Source organism: Ruditapes philippinarum, unplaced genomic scaffold (genome assembly GCF_026571515.1).
Source record: "Ruditapes philippinarum isolate M1 unplaced genomic scaffold, ASM2657151v2 ctg311_1_1_1_1, whole genome shotgun sequence".
Classification (NCBI taxonomy): domain Eukaryota; kingdom Metazoa; phylum Mollusca; class Bivalvia; order Venerida; family Veneridae; genus Ruditapes; species Ruditapes philippinarum.
Window position 1 is genome coordinate 4,670 of NW_026864451.1, and position 23,348 is coordinate 28,017.

The following is a 23,348-nucleotide window of genomic DNA, read 5'->3' on the forward strand; positions in this document are numbered from 1 at the left end:
GTCCAGGCCATTTCTCCTAAAGTATAAAAGCTATGGACATGAAACTTCATAGGATGATAGATCTCATTAAAAAGAAGTGCAATGCCCAAGAACTGGTACTCTGCATTTTTTATTTTTTGATTATTGCCCTTTGTTAATTTTCATACTTTATTTTTGTCCAGGCCATTTCTCATAAATTATAAAAGCTTTAGACTTGAAACTAATTATCTTATTGATAAGAAGTGCAGTGCACAGAAACTGCTGCTCTGCATTTCTTATTTTTTGAGTTATTGCCCTTTGTTGATTTTCAAATTTCATTTTTGTCCTGGCCATTTGTCCTAAACTATATTGTTCACAAGGCGACACATCCGACTCGCGGAGTTCTAGTTCATGAATGGTTTTCAAAGCTATTAAGTTGTCACTTTTCATGAATCATCAGAATGGTTGCAAAAATGTATGGTTTTCATTTTTCATGAATAGTTTCAAAGATATTTGGTTGTCACTTTTCATGAATGTTTTTCATAGGTATTAGGTAGTCACTTTTCTTGAATGGTTACAAAGATATTTGGTTGTCACTTTTCCTGAATGGTTTCAATTTCATGAATAATTATGCATGTATAATTCTAATAATGCATGTGTCACTTTTATGATACTTTCATGATTTACAAAGTCACTCTTCGTGTATTATTTATATATGTAATAGTCTCTCTTATCATGAATTTTTTTCAGATATATGTACATTTTGTATCCTTTTTAAAATAGATGAATTTACTGAATTAGCACAGGTCACTCTTCATAAACGGTTATAACAATATAATTTTCTGTCCCTTTTCATGAATAAATGGAAAGGGCACAAGTATCAGTAGCTTCCTGAATGTGTGTGTCACTTTTCATGAATGTATTTAAGAAATATGGAACTTGTCACTTTTCCTGACTTATAACATAGATGTAAAATGGCACTCTTTATTAACGATTTTAAAGAACCAATATTGTGTCACTTTTCATGAAGTGTTTCAAAGAAATATTGCTGTCACTTCCATGATTGATTTTCATGAATGTTTCTTAAAAACATTAGTCATGAATGATTTTTCTAAATGTGTGTCACATTTCTTGAATGATGATAAAGATGAATGTGTCACTTTTCAAATGGACATTTTATTTTTGTTCACAGTTCACCGCTCTGTACCTGTGGCAAGGACAGAGGTTTGGGAAGAAGAGCCAAGTTCTGCTAGACTTCGATGGCATCGCGCCTATATCCCTCGCTATTATAGTTCTACACCAATTAGTTACAGGTAATAAATGTATATTTATATTATAATTTATTATAACTTTCATGCTGTAGAAATATACAGATATAAAATGTGTGTCGAGTGGTCTTCAAATCTTAATCTTGAAATTTCTGAATTTCTTAAATAGAATTGTCCAGCTTGAGGTTATTACTATAAACTTGAGGTTAAGAATTAATTTTCTTATAATCTTGAGGTTAGTAATAATTGCCTTATAAACTTGAGGTAAGTATTAATTGCCTTATAAACTTGAGGTTAAGTATTAACTTTCTTATCAACTTGGGGTTAAGTATTGATTTTCTTATAAACTTGAGGTTCAGTATTGATTGCCTCATAAACTTGAGGTTAGTTATGAATTGCTATATAAACTTGATGATAAGTACTAATTTTCTTATAAAATAGAGGTTTAATATTGATTGCCATATAAACTTGAGGTAAAGTATTTATTGCCATTAACATTGAGGGTTAAGTATTAACTGCCTTATAAACTTGACATTATGTATTTAATGTCTAATAAACTTGAGGTTAAGTATTGATTTTCGTATAAACTTGAGGTTAAGTATTGATGGCCCTATAAACTTAAGATTAAGAATTGATTGAATTTTACATTATATGACAGGTCTTGAGAAGTTCTTCCCAAAACATTTTATATTTTCTTATAATTGGCTTCTCAAAAAGCTTGCTTATGGTTATAAAATTCTACCTACATAGACAACTGTGTCCCAGTGTTTGACGATAACAATATATGAATTATATGCACTAGTTACTACAGTTAGTTCAATCCTGGCTGAGTTTTATTTATCTGTCTGAGTTTTGTATGCTACCAAACAAAATACACATATGTGCATAGCATGTCAAATATATGATAGCTAAATTACTGTAGACATTTCTAGCAAATGTTGGTAATAAATGTTTCTTGTCTCAAAAGTGATATTTCTCTGTGAAACCTTGGCATTATATATGATATATGAGAGTGAAATATTAAAGCTGCATGCCTCCAGATGAACCAAAATATTTCAAGAAAATCAAACTTGACATAAAATGTTTGTTATACGTTCCGTTTGCAATGAATAAAGTATTTTCTTTGTTCATTTCACAATATTTCACTTGTTAATACATTTTCAAAATTTTTGTGAAAACTATATCAGGAATTTGAACTTTAAAGCAAACTATCCATATGTTAAGATTAGAAATACTTTTTGTTGAGTTATTTTTAAAGAAATATTCTATGTTTAAAAAGCTTTTTCTTTACATTATATAATATAAAGTAAAATGTTTTAATTTAAAAGATGTATGTATGTATATATATATATATATATATATATATATATATATATATATATATATATATATATATATATATATATATATATAATTTAGAAATGTTCTTTTTTAAGAAAAATTTTTTTTAGAAAAAAAATTCTATATTTAGAAAATATTCTAATTTTAGAAAATGTATTTTCTAGAAATGTTCTGTTAATAGTAATGTTCTATTTTTTTAGAGTTGAAATGCAGGAAGCAGGGGAAATTGACACAGAATGGAAGTCAGTTGCCACAGATATAAGGACATCAGACTACACAGTGAAGAATATTAGTCCCCGCAAGGACTATAGGTTCAGGATCCGAGCTCAGACTGAAAATGGCGACGTCAGTGACCCCACACCACCAATACAGTTTTATAGAACCAGGGGTAAGTTTGTCTTATAAAAGAAGTTTTGTTCATATACACTTAGTACAAAGATGTCTATAAGCTTTATATGGTGAACTATAAAAGTAACTGTGGGCTTATATTTCTCAAGCCACTGGGAAAAATGTAATGAGTGTAAAAGTGGCAGTTTTATTTAAAAAAATATATATTAAAGACGTTTTCTGGAGTTTTCATATAGGCAAAATTAAAACTGTTCAGTAGAATTTCTTTAAACTTGGCATGTTGTTAGAATATGATAACAAAAACATTTTAAGCAACAAAAAATTGGGGTCACCGTTCTCATTTTTGAGTTATCTGCCCTTGAATTGGACTTTTTTGTTAAATTCAAGGACAGATAATTTACAATGAAGGGTAACAATACAATTTATTTTCTTATTTTCATGAAGCTTACCTTCGTTTTAGTTGATATGCAAAATTTCAAGAACAAGTTTAGAGTGGGTAGTTTTTATTCCCACTTCTTCTTTTAACCTGTGCCTTTTTTTAAAAATTTAAAGTACCTCTATTTTCATTGAAAAAAATTAACAGAAACGATGTAAGGAATTGCTTGTTATTATGTATTGTACTCAACAATAAAAAGAAAAACATAATTCAGAAGTAAAAACAAGAATTCATTTAAGTATGTATAAGTTATCTGCCCTTGAAATGACAGCAAATAAGTAGAAAAGTCTGATTCAGGGGCAGATAACTCAAAAACGAGAACGGTGACCCCAATTTTTTTTTCGCTTAAAATCTGTTATCATATTCTAACAACATGCCAAGCTTAAAGGAATTCTATAGAACAGTTTTAATTTTGCCTATATGTCTATATGAAAACTCTCGAAAACATCCTTAAGATAACAAACCACTTTAATGTACATGTAGGATTTTTGATGGGATTATTTTAAAAGCCGGATTATTTATGTTCATAATAATTATTTTATTTGATTGTTTTTCAATATCTAAATTTAAACATAGAATTAATAAAGAGGATATTCTATCTTTTTCAAAAAAAAAGAAAAATAAGAAAATTGTCTTGTTTTCAAACTCAGCTTATTACCGCTTTTATCCTAAGCACTGCCATATTGTGTATGTGTGGGGGGGGGGGGGGGGGGAGGAGAAGGGAATTGGTTGAAGGCCACATTTGACTGATGCATTACCTTCTTGTTTATCACCAGTTATATCATGTTAATTCCTTTGGGTTTTTTTTTTCTGGATTTTCATTGTAATTATATATGTTTTTCAGTACCTCTACTCAAGGACAGTGAGAATGCCCTGGCAGAATTTAAGCCTGTGGAATATAAGGCAATTTTCCTCAAACACCCATACTACGAACAACTTACAAAATATGGTAAGAAATTGTTGGTCTCTGTTTTGTTTTGCAAGGGGGTTGGGGAACTGGTTGAGTGTGTTTTGTTGTAAACAAAAAGTGAATTAAGGGAACAGAGCCGGTGTGTAAAGAGTGAAAAAGGATGAACAATATGATTTGGGATTATGTGGGGGTGATTTTTTGGGAGTATGGATTCAGTGCATTACAAACATAACTGAATGCAATCTTTATAATATTAAACATACATTTTGGAAGTTGAGAAGTAAATAATATTATTTTACTGGACATAAAAGTTTAATTGAAATTGTTTAATTTATGATATATGTAGCATGATGTCACTTAAATGCATAAATCATGTATATAAGAATGTAATATAATACAAGTTGATAGAAAATTTGGTCAGTTATTTAACTTAAAGGAAATTGAAGTCGAAATTAGTTTAATTTCACTTGTTCATGTTATCAAAATATTTGAAAAAAAAATTTCATGATGTTATTATCATATTAGACCTTTAATGTACAAGTAATAATAACTTACAGTGATGAGTACCTGTTATAAACTATTACATAAATCTCAATCAAGTATGGCTCACAAATTTTTTAATATTTGTTGCAATTTTATTATACTATATTATTTTGTAACTAAATTTAGCACACAAGGCAATACATGATGATGCAATGTTTATTTCAGTACCCCCAACAATGCCTATCCACAAACCTGACATGATCATTATAGACCAAGAGACCATCGAGCTGAGTTGGAGACCGGCCATAGTTGCCGAGGCCATCCGAGGACAGTGTAATCTGACCTACACAATTGAGGTAAGGCATAAACCAGTTACAGTCCTAGCATTACGATAATAGTGATTTTCCTATCCCAGCAGTATAGAGTCAGGCTATGCTGTGCATGCATGCAGTCTGAATCTTAGCTTTTTAAAACTTTTGAAACTCGCAGATTCATATTTGCATGACTGTTTCCGTAAAGCATTAGAAACTTGTCATATAGCAATTATAACCTCCGTTGGCCACCATTTTGAGGGTCATTCTAAATATATTATATGCCTAAGATAAAATAAAAACCTTTTAATTCTATCATCCTCATGAAAACTGATAAAAATCTTACATATTCGTGCTATAACAAAAATGGCTTTCATATGTATAAAATATTTTGACAATTCACCTGAATCAGCTATAATGAGTTTTTTCATATTTTGTCAATAATATTATATAGGATATTTGCTTTTGGGTGTTACAAGGCTGTTATAGATATTGATGACAAATTTCTATAAGAACACTGCTTACATGGAGGGCGAAAAATGTTTGCTTCAGAACTTTTACAAACTACTCTAGTAACTCTACCTACTTTTCCAATGTTACACAATCATGACATATCTTGATTTACGTCATATGTAATTTAAAGTAACTATTTTTACAGGTACGATGCCCGCCAAGCTTTGAGTGGAGACAGTTGGTAACGGGATTGAAGGTTTGCAGCCATACGGTACAGAAGCTTCATCCCCGTATAGATTACATCTTCAGGGTTCGAGCCTGGAACGAGTACGGTTGTTCAGATGCTGGCCTACCGGTCTCTCTCTACAGACCAGCAGGTTGGTTTTATAGAATATAATACCTTATTCCGATGTGAATTTTTCAATAGAAGGGTGCCTTTGTGGCTGAGTGGTTAAAGGTCTTTAACTACAAATGACTTGCTCTTCTGCTCTTCACTGCTGTAGGTTTGAATTCCACCACTACACTAGTGTAATATCACATTTACACGAGTCATGTATTTGAAGAAACTTAAGCTGTTACAGTCACCTATTTGTGGGCATTTAAATGGGCATCCCTGTGTTAAGATTTTACATGTAAGTCATCTCAGTAACTACTGAACAGACGCCAGGGGAGGTCTATATTAGAGACATAGGCTACTTTTGTTTCCAGCATCCTAAGGGGTATAACAGGCAAAGGTTTTACTCTAAGAATGAATAGTTTAACATTTTATTGTGGTTAGTTTGACAAGCACCTGTCTATGTTATAATGTAGATTATTTTATATAAGGATCACAAGTTTATTGCAATTGCTTTCAGAAATAGCATCAAGTGGCTTTGTGCAAAATAACTTCTTTTTAATATTGTTATGTTTTTGTTAGTAAATCATCATTTCTGAGAGCCATACCTTCTAGATTAATTAACATTCTGTGTAGTCTGCAGGAGTAGAAATATTTGTGTAGAATGAGAATACTCATGTGTGAGAATAATGATGTTGAAGAAACCTTCATGTTTGAAGGAATACACTCTGAGTAAATACCAGAGATAGAATTTGTCTGTAATAACCATTAGTCATTTTTATAAAGACAAATTTGCTTCTAATTTGTTCAGGTGTAATAAATAGAAGTACAAAGTGCTGTATAATTATACCCCCGCACAACAAAGTTGTAAGGGGGGTATACTGGAATCAGCTTGTCCGTCCGTCCGGCTGTCCGTCCGTCCGGCCGTCCGTCCGTCCGTCCGTCGGTTTTTTCTTGTCCCCCCAATAACTTAAGATTCCTTTGACCCTTAGTCTTCATATTTGGCATGGAGGTTAGTCATGATTAGTAGATGACCCCTATTGATTTTGAGGTCACCAAGTCAAAGGTCAAGGTCACAGAGGCCTTGACTTCAAAAAGCTTGTCCGCCCAATAACTTAAGATTCCTTTGACCTACAGTCGTCATATTTGGCATGGAGGTTAGTCATGATTAGTAGATGACCCCTAATGATTTTGAGGTCACTAGGTCAAAGGTCAAGGTCACAGGGGCCTTGACTTCAAAAAGCTTGTCCGTCCAATAACTTAAGATTCCTTTGACCCACAGTCTTCATATTTGGCATGGAGATTAATCATGATTAGTAGATGACCCCTATTGATTTTGAGGTCACCAGGTCAAAGGTCAAGGTCACAGGGGCCTTGACTTCAAAAAGCTTGTCCGCCCAATAACTTAAGATTCCTTTGACCCTTAGTCTTCATATTTGGCATTGAGGTTAGTCATGATTAGTAGATGACCCCTATTGATTTTAAGGTCACCAGGTCAAAAGTCAAGATCACAGGGGCCTTGACTTCAAAAAGCTTGTCCGCCCTATAACTTAAGATTCCTTTGACCCACAGTCTTCATATTTGGCATGGAGACAAGTCATGATTAGTAGATGACCCCTATTGTTTTTGAGTTCACCAGGTCAAAGGTCAAGGTCACAGAGGCCTTGACTTCAAAAAGCTTGTCCGCCCAATAACTTAAGATTCCTTTGACCCACAGTCTTCATATTTGGAATGGAGGTTAGTCATGATTAGTAGATGACCCCTATTGATTTTGAAGTCACCAGGTCAAAGGTCATGGTCACAGGGGCTTTGACTTCAAATAGTTTATCTGCCCAATTACTTTAGATTCCTTTGACCCACAGTCTTCATATTTGGCATGGATGTTGATCATGATTTGTAGATGACCCCTTTTGATTTTGAGGTCACTGGATCTAAGGTCAAGGTCATAGGGACTTTGACTTCAAAAAGTTTGTCCACCCATTAACTTAAGATTCCTTTGACCCACAGTCTTCATATTTGGCATGGATGTTGATCATGACTATAAGGTGTCCCCTATTGATTTTGAGGTCACTGGGTCAAAGGTCAAGGTCACAGGGACCTTGACAAAAAAAGCTTTTATTCTCAATTGCTAAAGAATGTCCTGTCCGCAATGTATTGATTTTGACATTTTCACATTTGAAGCATGTAGAATACATAACTTAGCAATGCACTGGCTTAGTAACCTCAGATTTGGCAGGGAGGTTGTCCTTGAGCTCTAAATGGCCACTGTTGATTCTGACAAAGTGGTATGCGGGGGTATTCACGCCATGATAGTGGCAGTTCTAGTTATGATTGGTATTATGAAGTATACAGTAAAACCTTGCTAGAGCAACCACTAGCTGGACTTGGCAACAATTATATAGAAAAACCTTGCTAGTGCAACCACTAGCTGGACTTGGCAACAATTATATAGAAAAACCTTGCTAGTGCAACCACTAGCTGGACTGGGCAACAGTTATTCAGTAAAACCTTGCTAGAGCAACCACTAGCTGGACTTGGCAACAATTATATAGTAAAACCTTGCTATAGCAACCACTAGCTGGACTGGGCAACAATTATATAGTAAAACCTTGTTAGTGCAACCTCTAGCTGGACTGGGCAACAGTTAAATAGTAAAACCTTGTTAGTGCAACCTCTAGCTGGACTTGGCAACAGTTATATAGTAAAATCTTGAAAGAACATCCATTTAATCTGAAACCTTTAAAAAAGAACCACTTAAGCTAGACTGTAAAGGTTTGTTAAGACAACATCCATGCAGTAGCACCACAACTCTATATCCACTTTTCTTAAACAAGCATTAGACAGTACAATTTTTAAACAACAACTTTACAAAAATTTTATTATTATGACATTCACAGTAACAGTCATAATGAAAATCTATGTTAGGACAGCCACCATACAGTGAAATCATGTTTAAACATGTACCATACAGTAACAATCCATTAAAATGGCCATGATATAAACCAGCACAGTAAAGCATGTTTTTGGCATTTTTACAATACAGACTTAACCCATCCAAACATCCGTTTGAAATTGTATTAATGAATATGAAACATTGTAAAATAAATTCAATTCAAATATTATGGTTAACACAAATGTTATGTCCATGTTTTTGTGTAAATGCAAATGTTATTCTCATATTATCATGTATATGCAACTTTTATGCCAAAATTATTGTGTATTTGCAAATTTTATGCCCAAAATATTATGATTTAAAAATTAATATGCAAATTTAATGCCAATATTAATGTGTATGTAAATTTTTATGTCTATATTTTGTACACAGTACATACATGCAGAACACACATATAAGATGCATATATTATGTTTTTTCAGTGTATAAAATAGAGGGTGAAGACTTTGATGATGAAGAGTTTGAAAAGGAGTGGGAGAGAAAATATGGAACAAAAGGTTTGTTTACAGCTTGTAATTCTGATGCCTTAAGAAAAAAAATACAGTTAACCCCGTTTTTTCTGACATTTCTAAATTGGTAATTACTTGTTAGTTATCCAGGAAAGCCTGTGTGGTTGACTGACTGATGAGACTTGTCAAAAAAAAAATGTATTAAAATTGTCATAAATACCGGAAAACCATACCAAACAAAATTTTAATATACAATGTATTTATTACTATGTAGGACAAAAAACAAAGAAGAAATCTGTATGAAAAAATAGTATCTATTCTGTCTCATACATTTTTTAAATCACATTTAAGGATATTGAATTTAATGAGACCTGAAAATGAAAACTTGTTAACAGAAATCAAAATATTTTTCTGGCATTTTCATCCAATGGATGCCATGCTTTGAACTAATTAAGATAATGAAGATTGAAAAGTGGTTAATGTTGCTGAATTTGGTGCACTTGTCCTAAACTACTGTGAGTTTGAATCCCGCCAGGGACTCTGATTTGGTCTTTTCATTTTTCCTTTTAACCTTTTCAGCTAGCTTAACAAAGGTTGGTCGGGTTCTACTCTGCTGCCCTCTGTTGCCTGTAATAATGCACAGAGGGTTACTGGTATCTTAAAGACACATAATAATATATGCTTCAGAAACAAATAAATTTTTACTATAGCGCAAAATTATGATGTTTAGGAATGGTAAAATAATGGTTTTAGAGCATGTTAAATGCTTGTAACCTGAAGAAAGTAGGGCTTAAAGTGAAATAAATTGTCATTAAAGAAGCAAAATGGGCCTTTAAGTCTTACTCCATCACTGAAGCTATAAAGTTGCCATATGACCTTCACTATGTAAGTGTGTCTTAAAACAAAACATTTAAACTGTACATACAAGTCATGTTTTTAATTTATGACAACTAATATTTGTTAAGAAAAATTACATTATCTCATGTGAAAAAGAACTTTTCTAATAGAAATATAGAACAAATCTTGCGACATTTTTAAAACAGGGTTAACTGTATTTAGCCAAATCTAAGCATAAGCTGTCTCCTTAATGTAATTATGTCCTTCTTTGCCATTTCCTCCTATTTCATTTTATTATATATCACATTTTGATTTGAATTCTTTTACATAAATTGTTTTAGAATAATGGATATGTAATGACAGAACATTTTGTTTCAAATCTATACAGGTAAATAAGATACATTGTACATTTGTTTGGTCATAATGAACAAAACAGAATTTTGTTGGCAGACTGTTTAATGCGTCAGACTAGTAATCTAAGTATTGCTGGCCATGTAGATTCAAACCCTGTTAGGAGCGAGTCGTTGTTTCCTAGAGCATGAAACTTTTTACATTCATTGCTTAGTACTGGTTGGTTCCAGGAACGGATTCAAAAAGGTCTCAATAAGCTTAAAGCTTCCAACACAGTTACACAAAAAAAATTGTATGAATCTTAAACAATATTAACAGAATTTTGTATGCAGCTAATCTTTACAATATTCTAATAGATGAATTTGATTTTCTTTATAAGTATTAAAGGCATTTCCTAGATTAGTGCCTTTTCTTTACAAAGGCAGTAGATGAAAAATTTGAATTTATTAAGAGCTGAAAATTTTCATAAGGAAAATAATGAATTAAGATCCTCATGATTAGCTGATCTCTCTAAAAATTTCAAATTGTATGTTATAAGGCTTTTGAACATCTGAGTTGAGTTCCTTAAAAGAATGAGGAACCTAAACACAAATACATTAAAATAAAACACTGTCATTACAAATCTTATTTTATTTTATTTTATGAAAACCACCTTTTATTCAACTATTATGTATAAATAAACCAGTATGACCTTTTTTTTATTTTTTTTTTCCTGTTATAATTTAAACATGTATAAATTATTTTTTTCATAGCTACATGTACATGTATTACCCAAAGTTTTCCACAATATCAACAAATTTTATGTTTTTCTGAGTCTTATTTGTTTGTTTTCGACCATGTGTTATACTGTATACAATGTTTGACCTTTTTTTGTGTTTGTGACCTCTTTGTTTTGCATAAATGTTAATTTTTAGATATTGAGAAACTCCTACAAGAAGGTAATTTCAAGAATAGAAGTGTTTTGTTTTACATGAATTAAATAGAAACAGTAATGTCCAAAGGAATTTCATGACCTTTAATATCTTTCAATGATGAATAAATAATAATATATTGCTCTTCAAAAAGTATTATTTATTTTTAAATCTGTTCTATGCCTATGCAGGTAATGCTTTTTAAAAAATAACTAGTACCCTAAATGGTTTAATATTGAGCATATCTAAAACAATGCTATGTAACTTGGCCCTGGAATTTTGAAAAGGATATCTAACATACAGTAAATGCTAAACTTAGCATTCCTAATCAAAAACTTCAAGTTAACCAATCAATATATAAAAGTACTTTTTCAGTTGAATTTTATACAAATATTTATGAAATAAAATATTACATATTTTACATTGAATTTCTTGTGTTTGTAAATAGAATAATTTAAGTGAATAAAGATAAATATGGCAAAAAAACCCTTGGACATTACTGTTTTACTAAGCATATATTGTAATGTGTTGTAAATTGTTTTACTAGCTTTTGCTCTTCAGCCTCGGCAATAGACTACTAAATTCATCTGATCTTCAGTCTTGGCAATAGACTACTAAATTCATCTGATCTTCAGTCTTGGCAATAGACTACTAAATTCATAATTTTGTCAGTCTTGGCAATAGACTACTAAATTCATCTGATATTCAGACTTGGCAGTTGACATCTTAATTCATCAACACTTCAGTCTTTGCAATATATCACTAAATTCATCTGCAGTCTTGGCAAGAGACTACTAAATTCATCTGCACTTCAGTTGCAACAGTAGACTACTAAATTCATCATTTCAACAGAAAGACTAATGAATTCATCATTTTACCATTCCACTAATGAAAAACATTCCACCAATCAGGGGATAGATTTTATTTTTGTCACTCATCAGGATAGTCATAAACGTAAAAGGACATCATCAAAACTAATTATATTAATAGAATAATTAGATCATTATCTGATACTGTAATAATATTAGAATTGTAATATCTTTATTTCCTTTATTTCCATAGAAATGAAATAAAAAAATTGTAGAGAATTAAAAAAATAATACAAAAATATATTTTTTCACTTATATGGTTATAATTTCAAGTGTGTGTAGTAAATTATTTACTCTACTAACTAACTGTTGACAATAGTTTTAAAAGTTTCAATATTTAAATGACAGTGCTGATGATAACATTACATCTATTTATTAATACTTTAAATCAAAACTGTCAGGAGTTATCTTATCTTGATTATGAAATGGATCTTATCTCATAGTCAAAGTCACCCACAATAGTTGCAAACAATTACTTTAGAATTTTAAGGCCAATATGGCTGAATTTTTAAGGTAGCCTGGTTCAAAGCACCTTCTCCTCATAGCTGTCAGTTCGGACCCCTTCAATGTCTTTTGATTCTTTCATGTGTGTCCAGATAAGTTACAGAAAGTAGGTGGTCTAACTCAGTGTGTCTAAATTTATGCACAAAGACGTCTTTCTCCACCAGTAAAGTTAGGAAGTTGCCATGCAACTTTACAGTGCTGATGTGACTTGAGACCTAACAAAACTTGATTAACTACCATCAATATAGAGCCATACAGTCCTCTCTTGAGTGTAGTATGACTTAAATCTTAACTGCCTTAGTCATCGATTGTTATATAACTAAAGGTATCTCTTTCCTGGTACATGTAATAGTTATGTTTTTGTTTTTTTCTTTGTTGTAAAACATGTATGTCAATGTAAATTGATGTGTGTATGAATTAATAAATAACTGTCAATGCAAAATAAAGCTGATATTGATTTACAATATCAATGATTAGATTAATCTTTTATCCTGTGATTTACTGCAGAAATATTAAGACCCACAACATTTTTCTTTAAAACATAGTCAGGGGAGAGAAGACTGAATGTAAATTAAGAGCAAGTTACCAAGAGTTTGCCCCCTTTGAAGAGTTAAGCTGAAGTTTTTGCTATGATTGTCTGCAGTTGCTGTGTTTTTTTTTTACTATAAGAAATTACCTTTAAAGGGATTGACATTTATACAGGTTAGGTTAAATTATGGAGTTACAATGAGTACTTTTAGATTTACCTTTCATGCAGATGTTAAAAGTTTCCTGTGCAAAAATTCATTACAATACTTTTTTGTAAGTGAATAACTTGACTGTTGAGTGATTTTTTTTCTTGCATATTATAACAGTAAATTTCATGCATCTTTATATTGTAAAGTTTAGATGAATAATTAATGTAACTTCAGGAACATTTTAAAAAAATGGAAGAAATATTTTGCTTTTGCATCGGAAGCTATTTTTGTGACATTTGCAGTGTTGTTTTAATTGTTGTGTTTTTCTATATAAAAAAAGAAAAAAGTGTACAATTTATAATTAACACAAAGATCTAAAAAAGTCGTTTTTTTTTCTCTCGTATGAATGTCTTTATTTGTTACTCCTCAGTTGAAAGTCAAAAATAGTTTGTGTTTTTAAAGTTGTAGATTTATTTCAAACAATAAGAATTAAATGTTTGTTTTGTTTTTTCATAGATCATTTTTTAATGTTACCAATAACTGAAAAACTTCTTATATCAGTTTTCTTGACATGATTTTCATTGTTATTATTCTTTTACGATTTACAGTGCCGCCAAAGTTACCAATTGACACTCCGCGGATTATGACTCAGACCAGTGACTCCATTTGGTTCACATGGTTGCCGGCCAGAATACCGGCGTATGCCACACAGACCAACATCAGCTATGTCGTTGAAATCAAGGTACTACCAGAGTTTATTTTGTGTTCTAGAGTCAAAGAGCTAATGCACTTGTCAATTACATGTATGACCACCGCCCTCCAAACCTGAGTAAGTGTTGACAATATAGGGGTAAATGAGTAAAATTTTTTTTCCTCTGAAATTTTTTCAGGAACCTCCTTCAACAGCTTGGCAACGTGATGCGGCAGACCTAGTGGACTGCCAGTATGTAAAAGAGGGTTTGAACCCCAACCAGGAGTACCACATCAGAGTCCGAGCAGAGACCGAGTTTGGACCAAGTGATGCAACCATGCCTATCATCATTAGAGGCAAAGGTCAGAAACAAAACAAAATATTATCTTAATAAATGATTTCAAAAGAAGAAGCCAATTCTTTCTATAAAAGAAATTCTTTTGAATTTTCTACACAATCCTCTAGATAGTACTTATAATGGTGAAGTTTTAGCATGCACATTAATATTTCCAATACTCTTGAAGGGAATAGCTTGAAACTTCACAAACTTATTTGAGAGCACAATCTAATGTCACTGTCTAAGACCCATTATTGTTAATATTATTACACTATTTCCATTTTAAAGTAGTTTTTTTTAGCACTGTCTACTTTGAACATAAATCTATATAATTTTGTTGACTTCTTAGTGATGATATTATTTGAACTGTCCATATTATTTGTATAGCTGATAAGCCATGTTTACAATTTGAACAGTACTGTTCATTTAAAACAATTACAAATGAACTTGTTTCATGCTATTTTTAGATTTGATAATGAAATGTTTTTCTTTACATTAATCATATTTGTAAAAATTCTATTTTTATATTTTCATGACCTCAGGGTCAAGGTCAGGGTCAAGAAGGTCAAGTGTAGAAAGAGAAGAAAGGGGTTTAGAGGACAAAATAGATCTGTCATATCTTGACAATGTGATGGCAGGAGGTAAATGTATTTTTTTTGTTACCTTTGACCTTGAGCATGCAAGGTCAAAGGTAATTTTCTATAACATATCTACAGACAGCTGATTTTTTAGCTTTAGTAAAGATTTTTATGAAAGTGTGAAATTATGCTCATTAACATCAACAAATTTTATCTTAGGATGATTAAATCTTAGAAGCACTTATCATCACCTTAGTGCAATAACTGGTTAACTCGTATTGAATTAAAACAGACTTAACCCGTTAATGCACTAAGGTGACATGATATCTATAACTTATGTATGATGCAGCATATGACAAAAGGGAGAGAAAAAACATGTTTAAAGAGGAAGTGGGCTTGACCTTTACTGCAGATTGTAAAAAAGTCATATCTAATGTCATTACTAAGGTCATAGTCTTCACATGAAGTAGGTATGGCCTTAATTAAAGATTTTTCATTTTCTGTTAATAATATCAAATATTAAAACTACATGTTGTCAGACTATTCTTGTAAGAAAAAAATAAAAAATGTATGATTTTTTTTTTAAGTGCCACCAAGGATGGCCTCTTCCAGACCTCTGAGCTCCAGTGTTGGTCCTGACAAACTTACCCTTACCTGGAGTCCCTGCAGAACACCATCATATGTCAAAGGTTTGAATCTTTTATTTTTTACTTCCAGTTCAGCATACATTAATAAGATATATCTTTGATAACTATTGATAAGATCTCCCTATGGTAAAATCAGAAAATTTTGCAAATGATTAAATTTTCTAATTTTGTGAATTGAAGGTGATTTTTTAAGGTAATACATTGTTGTTAAGTATCTTCCAGTATGAATATAAAATAACTGGAAATAGAAAATTGTAAATTTGTAAATTATAAACCTGGCCAATGAATCCGAAATGTTGAATTCTTGAAATTTTGGCGTCACAAAAATATCTGATCATACAGTATGCAAGGTGAGCAGGGTCATCTATGTAACATACTCTGCTTTGGTTTCCTTTGTATAAATATGTTTTCATTTTGGTGATTTAAATAGTATTATGAAAAAAAAAATTGTACAAAGATTTAATATATTGTATACTTAATAAGGTAAAGTAATTAAGAATGGTAAGTAAGTACCGGTAAACAATAAAACACCAACCATGTTAATACAGAATATTTAATTAATTAGTATATATTTCATTCTCAAATATTAAATGTTTATGCTTGAAAATTTACTTACACATTGTCACAATTTCAGCGTCCAGTGTGATTTACATCATTGAGAAGCGCGAGCCTCCAGGGCATGTCTGGACAGTTCTTGCCAAAGACATCACAGGACACAAGTTTGAGATCACTGGTTTGAACCCTGAACAAGATTACATGTTTAGAGTCAGGGCGAGGAACGAGTTTGGACTGAGTGACCCCACACTTCCTATGACACTCTTTAGAGATAGAGGTAAAAAAAAACACTTTTGATTGTCAGTTTGTAAATAGATCCATGCAGAAATTACCAGGTCTAGACAGATTATATACAATCTTGACTCATTTGATGTGGAGATTTTTGTAAGGTCTATTTTCATAGAGATATCATGATTATATCATAAACAACATGGCTGCTTCAAGTTGTTTTGTTTTTTGGGGTTTTTTTTTCCATCTGTTTCTCGCAATTTTTATTGTTTGAACATACAAAGATAGCCCTTAATATTAAGTTAAATGTGTGCCATAGGGTTGTCCATGGGCATATGGTCAAAAAAATTATGGAAATTTAAAAACCCTTTCCCCTTTACTAAAATTGTGGGTATTTTCCCCCCCAAGTTCCTTTGAATTCCTTTCCCCTGTGGGGTGGGAAACCCCCAGCTAGCTTACGCAAAAATCAGTGATTTCCCAAATCGGGGGGCTCAATTGTGGCCTTTAAAAAATGCACGGGGAAAGGGCCCCCTGAAAGGGCTTCCCCCTACCAAAAAGCCCGGAAAATCGGCATAAAAATGTATAAACCTTGTAATTTTGGGGTTTGTGCAAAAATTTAAAAAATTTAAAAACCAAAAAAAAAATAGTTGGGGTCATGTAAAAGGAAAAAAAATTAATGATTAAAAATATTTTATCATATTGGCTGAAAAAAATTGTTTTTTTTCCCAGACGACTATGTACCTCCAAGGATAAGGAGTCGGTCCGGCTCCAGGGACAGTATCTCAATGCTGGTATCCAAGGTGATGAGGAGAAGTGCTTCTATTGATTACAATATCCAACCAATGGAAGACGACAGAAGCTCGCAGGAAAGAATACGTAAGATGTTTACCATTGTACAAAAGTTAAAGAATTAAGTAGACTGTAAATTAATTCATTTTGCAACTGATTATTTTTTGTTGTGAAACTAGGACCTTGAAAATTTCTCAAATTCATGGTGAAAATAAGTAGACATAGTTTCAAGTGAGACTACAAAGATGTGCCATGGCATAGACAAATCATGATCTTTTTAGACAAGTGGCCTATATTTGGAGGTTACTTTATTCCATTTGTCTATGAAGGTTTATAAAAAAGTGGCCTTTATTTGCAGGGTTATCTTAATTCAAAAAGGTGGTTCTTTAAACACAGGTTTTTACCTTTAAATTTTGGTTTAATTTGGTTTTTGGGAAAAAAGCTCACTTTCCCCATAGGTTGAAAAGGGGAGAAAGCTTTCAATTTTGGTATTCTTAGAATCCCTAAATTTGAAGTCCATGTTTTGGGTTCACAATTTCCCCCCAAGTGAAAATAAATTTGGGAAAAACAAAACAACCTTTAAAAAAAATTTTGGGTTTAAGAAACATTTAACCAAAATTTTTAACACAAAGTTTAAATTTTTAATTTGACTTACCCCCCGGAATTAAGGGGGATTTTTGGGGGTTTTTTCCCGGGTTTTAATTTAAAGGGTTTTAAAAAAAAAAACTTTTACAGTTTACAGGGCTTTTAAATTAAAAACAAAATTGTTAATTTTTTTTGTGACCCCATTTGTGCACCTTGAAGTTTTTAAAGGTAAAAAGTTTGTTTGGACCGGTGATAAGCATGGGAAAAACCCACATTTGCTGAGCTCCAGATAACATCTGTTGTCCTGATTTAGTATTTAAACTCAACCTACACATATTAAATAGATGATAATAAAATCATGAAATTAATCATGAAGACCTTGGTAGTAAAAAAGTTAAAATAAGAGATGTTTTGGGTTCGAGATTATTTTGTTTTAGAGATTACTTTGTTTAAGAGATTAATTTTTTCTTTAATCTTCAGCATGTCAACCTCAGTATATAACAACGACCTTTGACACTCAGTATGGTGTGCTCGGTAAGAAGGGAAAAATACAACTCGAGGTTCGAGGCTACCCTCTTCCCACGGTGCATTGGTACAAAGGCGAGGAGAAAATTGAATATGGTGGTCAGTTTAACGCTTTCGTTACCCCATCCGGTAAGTTGACCTACTTTATTTTTTCAATCTTCAAAAGAAAAAAAAATATTTAAAAAATGAAAAAAAAGAATAAAATTACATTTCCAGATCTTATTACTTACAATTTGACTTTAAATTTGAATTTTGCTATATAAAACTTGTGTTTCAGAAATTTTATAAATGTGAAAAAGAACATCTTTATATTTTCCATCAAATCAAACATCTTTGATGTTTTTTAAAGGGGAATAACTTAAAACTATAAAAAATTTTTTAAGTATTTTCAGGGGAAATTAAACAAAAATTTTAAAGGGATTAATTTTATTTTTATGGGGGTTTGGGGGGGGGACTTTTTTTCCTGGTTTTTTGGGGAAATTAACCTATTCCCAACTAGTAAACTATTTCTGTTTTAGGGGGAAATAACTCTTGAAAATCAAGAAATTTTTGGGGGCTGGACAAATGTAGGAAACCTTTAATGTTATGCCCGAAAATGGGAAATGGGCTGGGTGGGCAAAAGATCACTTTTTGAATTTTGAGGTAGATTGAAACCCGCGTCACGAAAAAAAAACCAAAAAACACGCCGGGAGTTTTGATCAGGATCCCATGGGGTTTCGCTTTTCAAACCCTAGTACCCAAAAGAAGAAATTTATAGGGGAAAGCCCCGGGATCCCGGTCAGAAAGCAAGGATGCGCAGGCTCAATTATGAGGGTTGAGGAAAAAATTAAACGGACTTGATAGATGATTCAAAAGAATACACAGAATATAAATTAGAATCTATCCCTGCATGAACCAAAAAAAAAAAACCCCAAAACACATAAACAAATGTAAATAGCACATTTTGATAAGTTAGGATAAAGACATCATATAATTTTTTTATGGAACATACCAGTATGGTTACATATTACATATATTATATAACTTAGGTAAAGAACTATTGATTCTGAAAGGCAAAATTCTAAATTAATCAATTATTATTTATATTTCCTTCAACTAAATATTGTAAAGTCCTACTGAAAATAGATATATTTAGTAAATTATACACTATGAGTAACATAAACATTATACATTTTTTTTTGCATATCACTTTGAAAATCAAGACATTCCCTGACACAAATAAAATCATTGAATATAAATAGTTTGCATATCCTTTGATTTGTGCTTAAAAATCATTGGGAAAAAAATTTTTTTATTTTTTAAAGAACCACCAAAATGTCCTTGAAAAACCATCAAAAGGGTGTCAGCTTACCCAAAAGGAGAAACCCGCCAAACTATTGTGGGGAGGAAGTCGAACGGTTTCCCCAGCCCCAAACAGTGAAATGGAAAAGGGAAAAACTTTGGGGCCCCCTAGCGGGCTGGCACACAACCAAAAAAATGGTTTTAAAGTACCTCCCCGGGGACGCTTTAAAGGCCCCAAAAAGGGAAATTAAAAAACGAAACGAAAGGGGGGAAAGATTTGGGCTAATTTTCGCGTGTACGGTAGAGAATATGGCCGGGGAAAATCACGGTGACCGGCCAGGGCCAAAAAAGTGGAAAAAAGGTCAAATTTATAAATTTTTTTTATTTGGTTTTAAACCCTTTAAAACCAAAAAATTTGTGTTTAAATTTTTTTAAACAAAACATATTTTGGGTTTTAACATAATTATTCCTTAAAACGATTTGCGAAAAAAAATTTTTTGCAACTTTTTATTAAAACCCCCTTTTTGGAAATTTGGGGTTCCCGGGCCAAACCCGTACTTGTTTTTAAAGAAAAAAAATGGTCCCTTGCCCGACTTTTGCTAGATGCCATTAAAGGTTTTAATTTCATCCCAATTTTTTTAATTTTTATTTTTTAATAAATTTTTTCTCAAAAGATTGGTTAAATTTATTTGGGAAAAAGGGCAATTTAGTTCCCTTTTTAAAAAAGGACTCTTTTGATTGCTTCCCTATTTTACAGAGATTGAAAAAGGTCAAAATATTTTTTTTTTCAGAATTGTTTTATTAATTCATCATTGTGAATTCTCGATACATGTGTAGACAAAATTTTAATTAAATGGATATATTTTTCAAAAAGAAACTTAACTGATGCTTGATTGTGAAAATTTGGAAAAGTTACCTAAGGAACAATTGAAACAATTGAATTATACATCTACATTTGTATTTTGTAATTTATCACATTTGAAGAGTACGAACTTTTGCATCAGATATTTTTTTTGCAATTTTTAGATTCTTTCCCTGAGTCTGAAATTAACATCAGATCAACTCCTATAGATGAGCATTACCATGTCCTTGAGGAGATTGGCAGGTAAATTTCACCTTTTGACTTTGTGGGCATAAAAATATTTTGTGTTATAGATTATAAATGTTTTCTATGATTATTGGTGCTGTAAACTCAACTTATAATGATATACCACTTATAAAGATATACTACTTATAAAGATATACAACTTATAAAGATATACATCTTATAAAGATATACAACTTATAAAGATATACAACTTATAAAGATATACAACTTAAAAAGATATACCACTTATAAAGATATACCGCTTATAATGATGCTGCAGTCCAGACTCTTGTTTTCAAACTTGTTGCCTCTCGGATATTATATGACGATATCAGGATATAACAATGTAAATTTGGTGGTCCCCTGAATATCAATATGAGCAGAGTTTACTGTATATATATTACTTAAAAGAACAAAGAATTTTTGCAAGCTATTGTGATCATTCTGTATTTGAAAACTTTTGTTGGCTAAAAATCAAAAATAGAATTAAGTATTTAAAACCTAACTTAATGGTTTTTTAAGAGAATGACCCTTTCTTACAAAAATGGGTAAGCATTCCACAAAAAGTTGTTTAAGTTTTTTGTTTTTTGATTGGTGGGCTAGAATTGGGAAAAAAACCAAAACACAGAATTAAAAAGTTTAAAAAGAAAAAATTTTGATTCTAAAAATATATTATTTTTGCAAATAACCCGGGGGGGAATATGGGAGTTGTGCGAAGGTTGATTGAGTTCAAAATTTGGAAGAACTAACGGGTGCCCCAACCCTTTAATGGTCCATGAAAAGGGGGGAAAAGCTCCCGAAAAACTTTCAGAAAAGAAGGGTTTTTTAAATGCCTTTGCTCTCCAAAATGGGGGGGGGGGTCTTGGGAAACTTTTTATGATGGGCCCCCCCCTTTGAAACCCCCGGGGAGGGGGCCCCTTTAAAACTTTTTGTCACCTGAAAATGTATCCTTTTATGATGTAATTTTTATGCTGCCATTTTTATCGATGGACTTTGGGCATGTTTTTTCTGTCTATCTCTAGATGTGGAATATAATATTAATTTTTGTGGAAAAATCTTTAGTAACATGATTGTCATGTCCCCATTTTGATGGATGGATTTTGGGTAAACTGTTTTTCTGTCTGCATGTTTGTCCTTGGAATACGTTGACCTTTACGAGAATATCTTAATGTAGATTAAAATTACATGCTTCCAGATGACATGGATGAGTCAAAATATTTCAAAAAAATCAAACTTGAGAAAAATGATTTTAAGAAAAGAGAAAAGTAATAATTTGTATGTTACGTTTCTATCACCACGTTACAATTGTGTGATGCAGTAAGGTCTGATATTTTGCATATTTTGACCTCATTTTGGTTCTTTACATGGATTATTAGTGTTTGCAGTGTGTAAATTACTTTCTTTGTTCACTTCACAGTATTTTACTTTCAAATGTGAAATATGTCCATTATGTAACAAAAGCATAATTTCAGACATAGACACTTGCTTTGATACATGTAATGGGTGAATGTTGATAATTTCAAGACATTTAGAAATAAGTCGAAATTATTGATTTATTTTTTCCAAATGTGTACCCATTATTGAACAACAGATTTTTTTTTCATTCATCAACATCTTTTCTATTGATGACAGCTCATAAAGTAAAGCATTATTAAAATATTTAATTGTTTGGCCCTTAACCATTATAAAGCTTGTCTGAGCCCGAGTTACTGGAGAAAATCATTACAGACGGATCCTGGACAGAGGCTAGGGTAGCGGCTATCATCAGGAAACTATTGGGTATTTCTTAAGGGGGCTTTGCAACTTTAACATTCTAACATTTTGGAAAATTTAAAAAATTTAAGGGGTATAACATGTAAATATAAGAAACCCTTGGGTTAATTAAATTTAAAAAAAAAAAAGTAAAAAATTTCAAGGGCATCCCATGGCAGAAATGGTTTCAGTCTTGGACTTAAACCCCACCTTTTTCCCAAACCTTAAATTTAAACCGGGGGGGGTTCGAAATTCCGGGCAGGGAATTTTTGACAAAAAACATGAAAAAACCTTTTACCTTTAAATCCTTTCCCCCTAGGGCCCCAAATTTCATTGTTTGCCCTGTATGAAACTCTACCTTTAAGGCCACAGGGTCAAAGGGGCAAGGTTTAGCACTGCGGGAAACATGGTGTTGGGTTTCCCAAATAAACAAATTTTTTTAAAATTGAAATTAAATTTAATTCTGACAGGCTTTGGAAAAGGTTTTATGATTATCTTTATGTGATTTTTTTATGACTATAGTTACAACTTTGTTTTGACCTTGAATGACCTTCAAGGTCGGATTTTTTAAAATTCCTATAGGAGGGGTAGATCTACTTTATGTTTTATGAACACATCTTGTTTTTGTTGTAACCCACTTATCTTTTGTTTTAGCCCAGCAACATAAGGATGACGGGAGCAGACCTAGATGATATCAAGTTGCTTGGTTTCGGACTGTCCCGCGTTCTTCAACCGGAGGAAGATATAATGCATAACTACGGCAGCGTGGGATACGCCTCTCCAGAGCAAGTGACCAATGAAACGCTCAAACCCAACACCGATATGTGGTCTGTTGGAGTTCTCTCCTACTTACTGTAAGTTCTAAGTTTTTATTTTTTTAGAACAATTCTTCAACTTAGT

At 32.0% G+C, this 23,348-nt stretch overlaps 1 protein-coding gene across 1 annotated transcript in view; it reads left to right on the forward strand.

The window, feature by feature from the left end:
* Window positions 1–1,046: 1,046 nt before the first annotated feature.
* Window positions 1,047–23,348, forward strand: part of LOC132725616 (titin homolog) — a 48,676-nt gene continuing 26,374 nt past the window's right edge. The window contains exons 1-17 of the mRNA XM_060710761.1: window positions 1,047–1,271; window positions 2,768–2,955; window positions 4,196–4,300; window positions 4,970–5,100; window positions 5,714–5,885; window positions 9,218–9,292; window positions 11,347–11,370; window positions 14,002–14,135; window positions 14,284–14,446; window positions 14,964–15,062; window positions 15,587–15,688; window positions 16,281–16,478; window positions 17,159–17,305; window positions 18,284–18,457; window positions 20,636–20,714; window positions 22,387–22,447; window positions 23,103–23,302. Of these exons, the coding sequence (XP_060566744.1) occupies window positions 1,057–1,271; window positions 2,768–2,955; window positions 4,196–4,300; window positions 4,970–5,100; window positions 5,714–5,885; window positions 9,218–9,292; window positions 11,347–11,370; window positions 14,002–14,135; window positions 14,284–14,446; window positions 14,964–15,062; window positions 15,587–15,688; window positions 16,281–16,478; window positions 17,159–17,305; window positions 18,284–18,457; window positions 20,636–20,714; window positions 22,387–22,447; window positions 23,103–23,302 (2,267 nt within the window). The 5' untranslated portion in view covers window positions 1,047–1,056. The remainder of the gene's footprint in view (window positions 1,272–2,767; window positions 2,956–4,195; window positions 4,301–4,969; window positions 5,101–5,713; window positions 5,886–9,217; window positions 9,293–11,346; window positions 11,371–14,001; window positions 14,136–14,283; window positions 14,447–14,963; window positions 15,063–15,586; window positions 15,689–16,280; window positions 16,479–17,158; window positions 17,306–18,283; window positions 18,458–20,635; window positions 20,715–22,386; window positions 22,448–23,102; window positions 23,303–23,348) is intronic.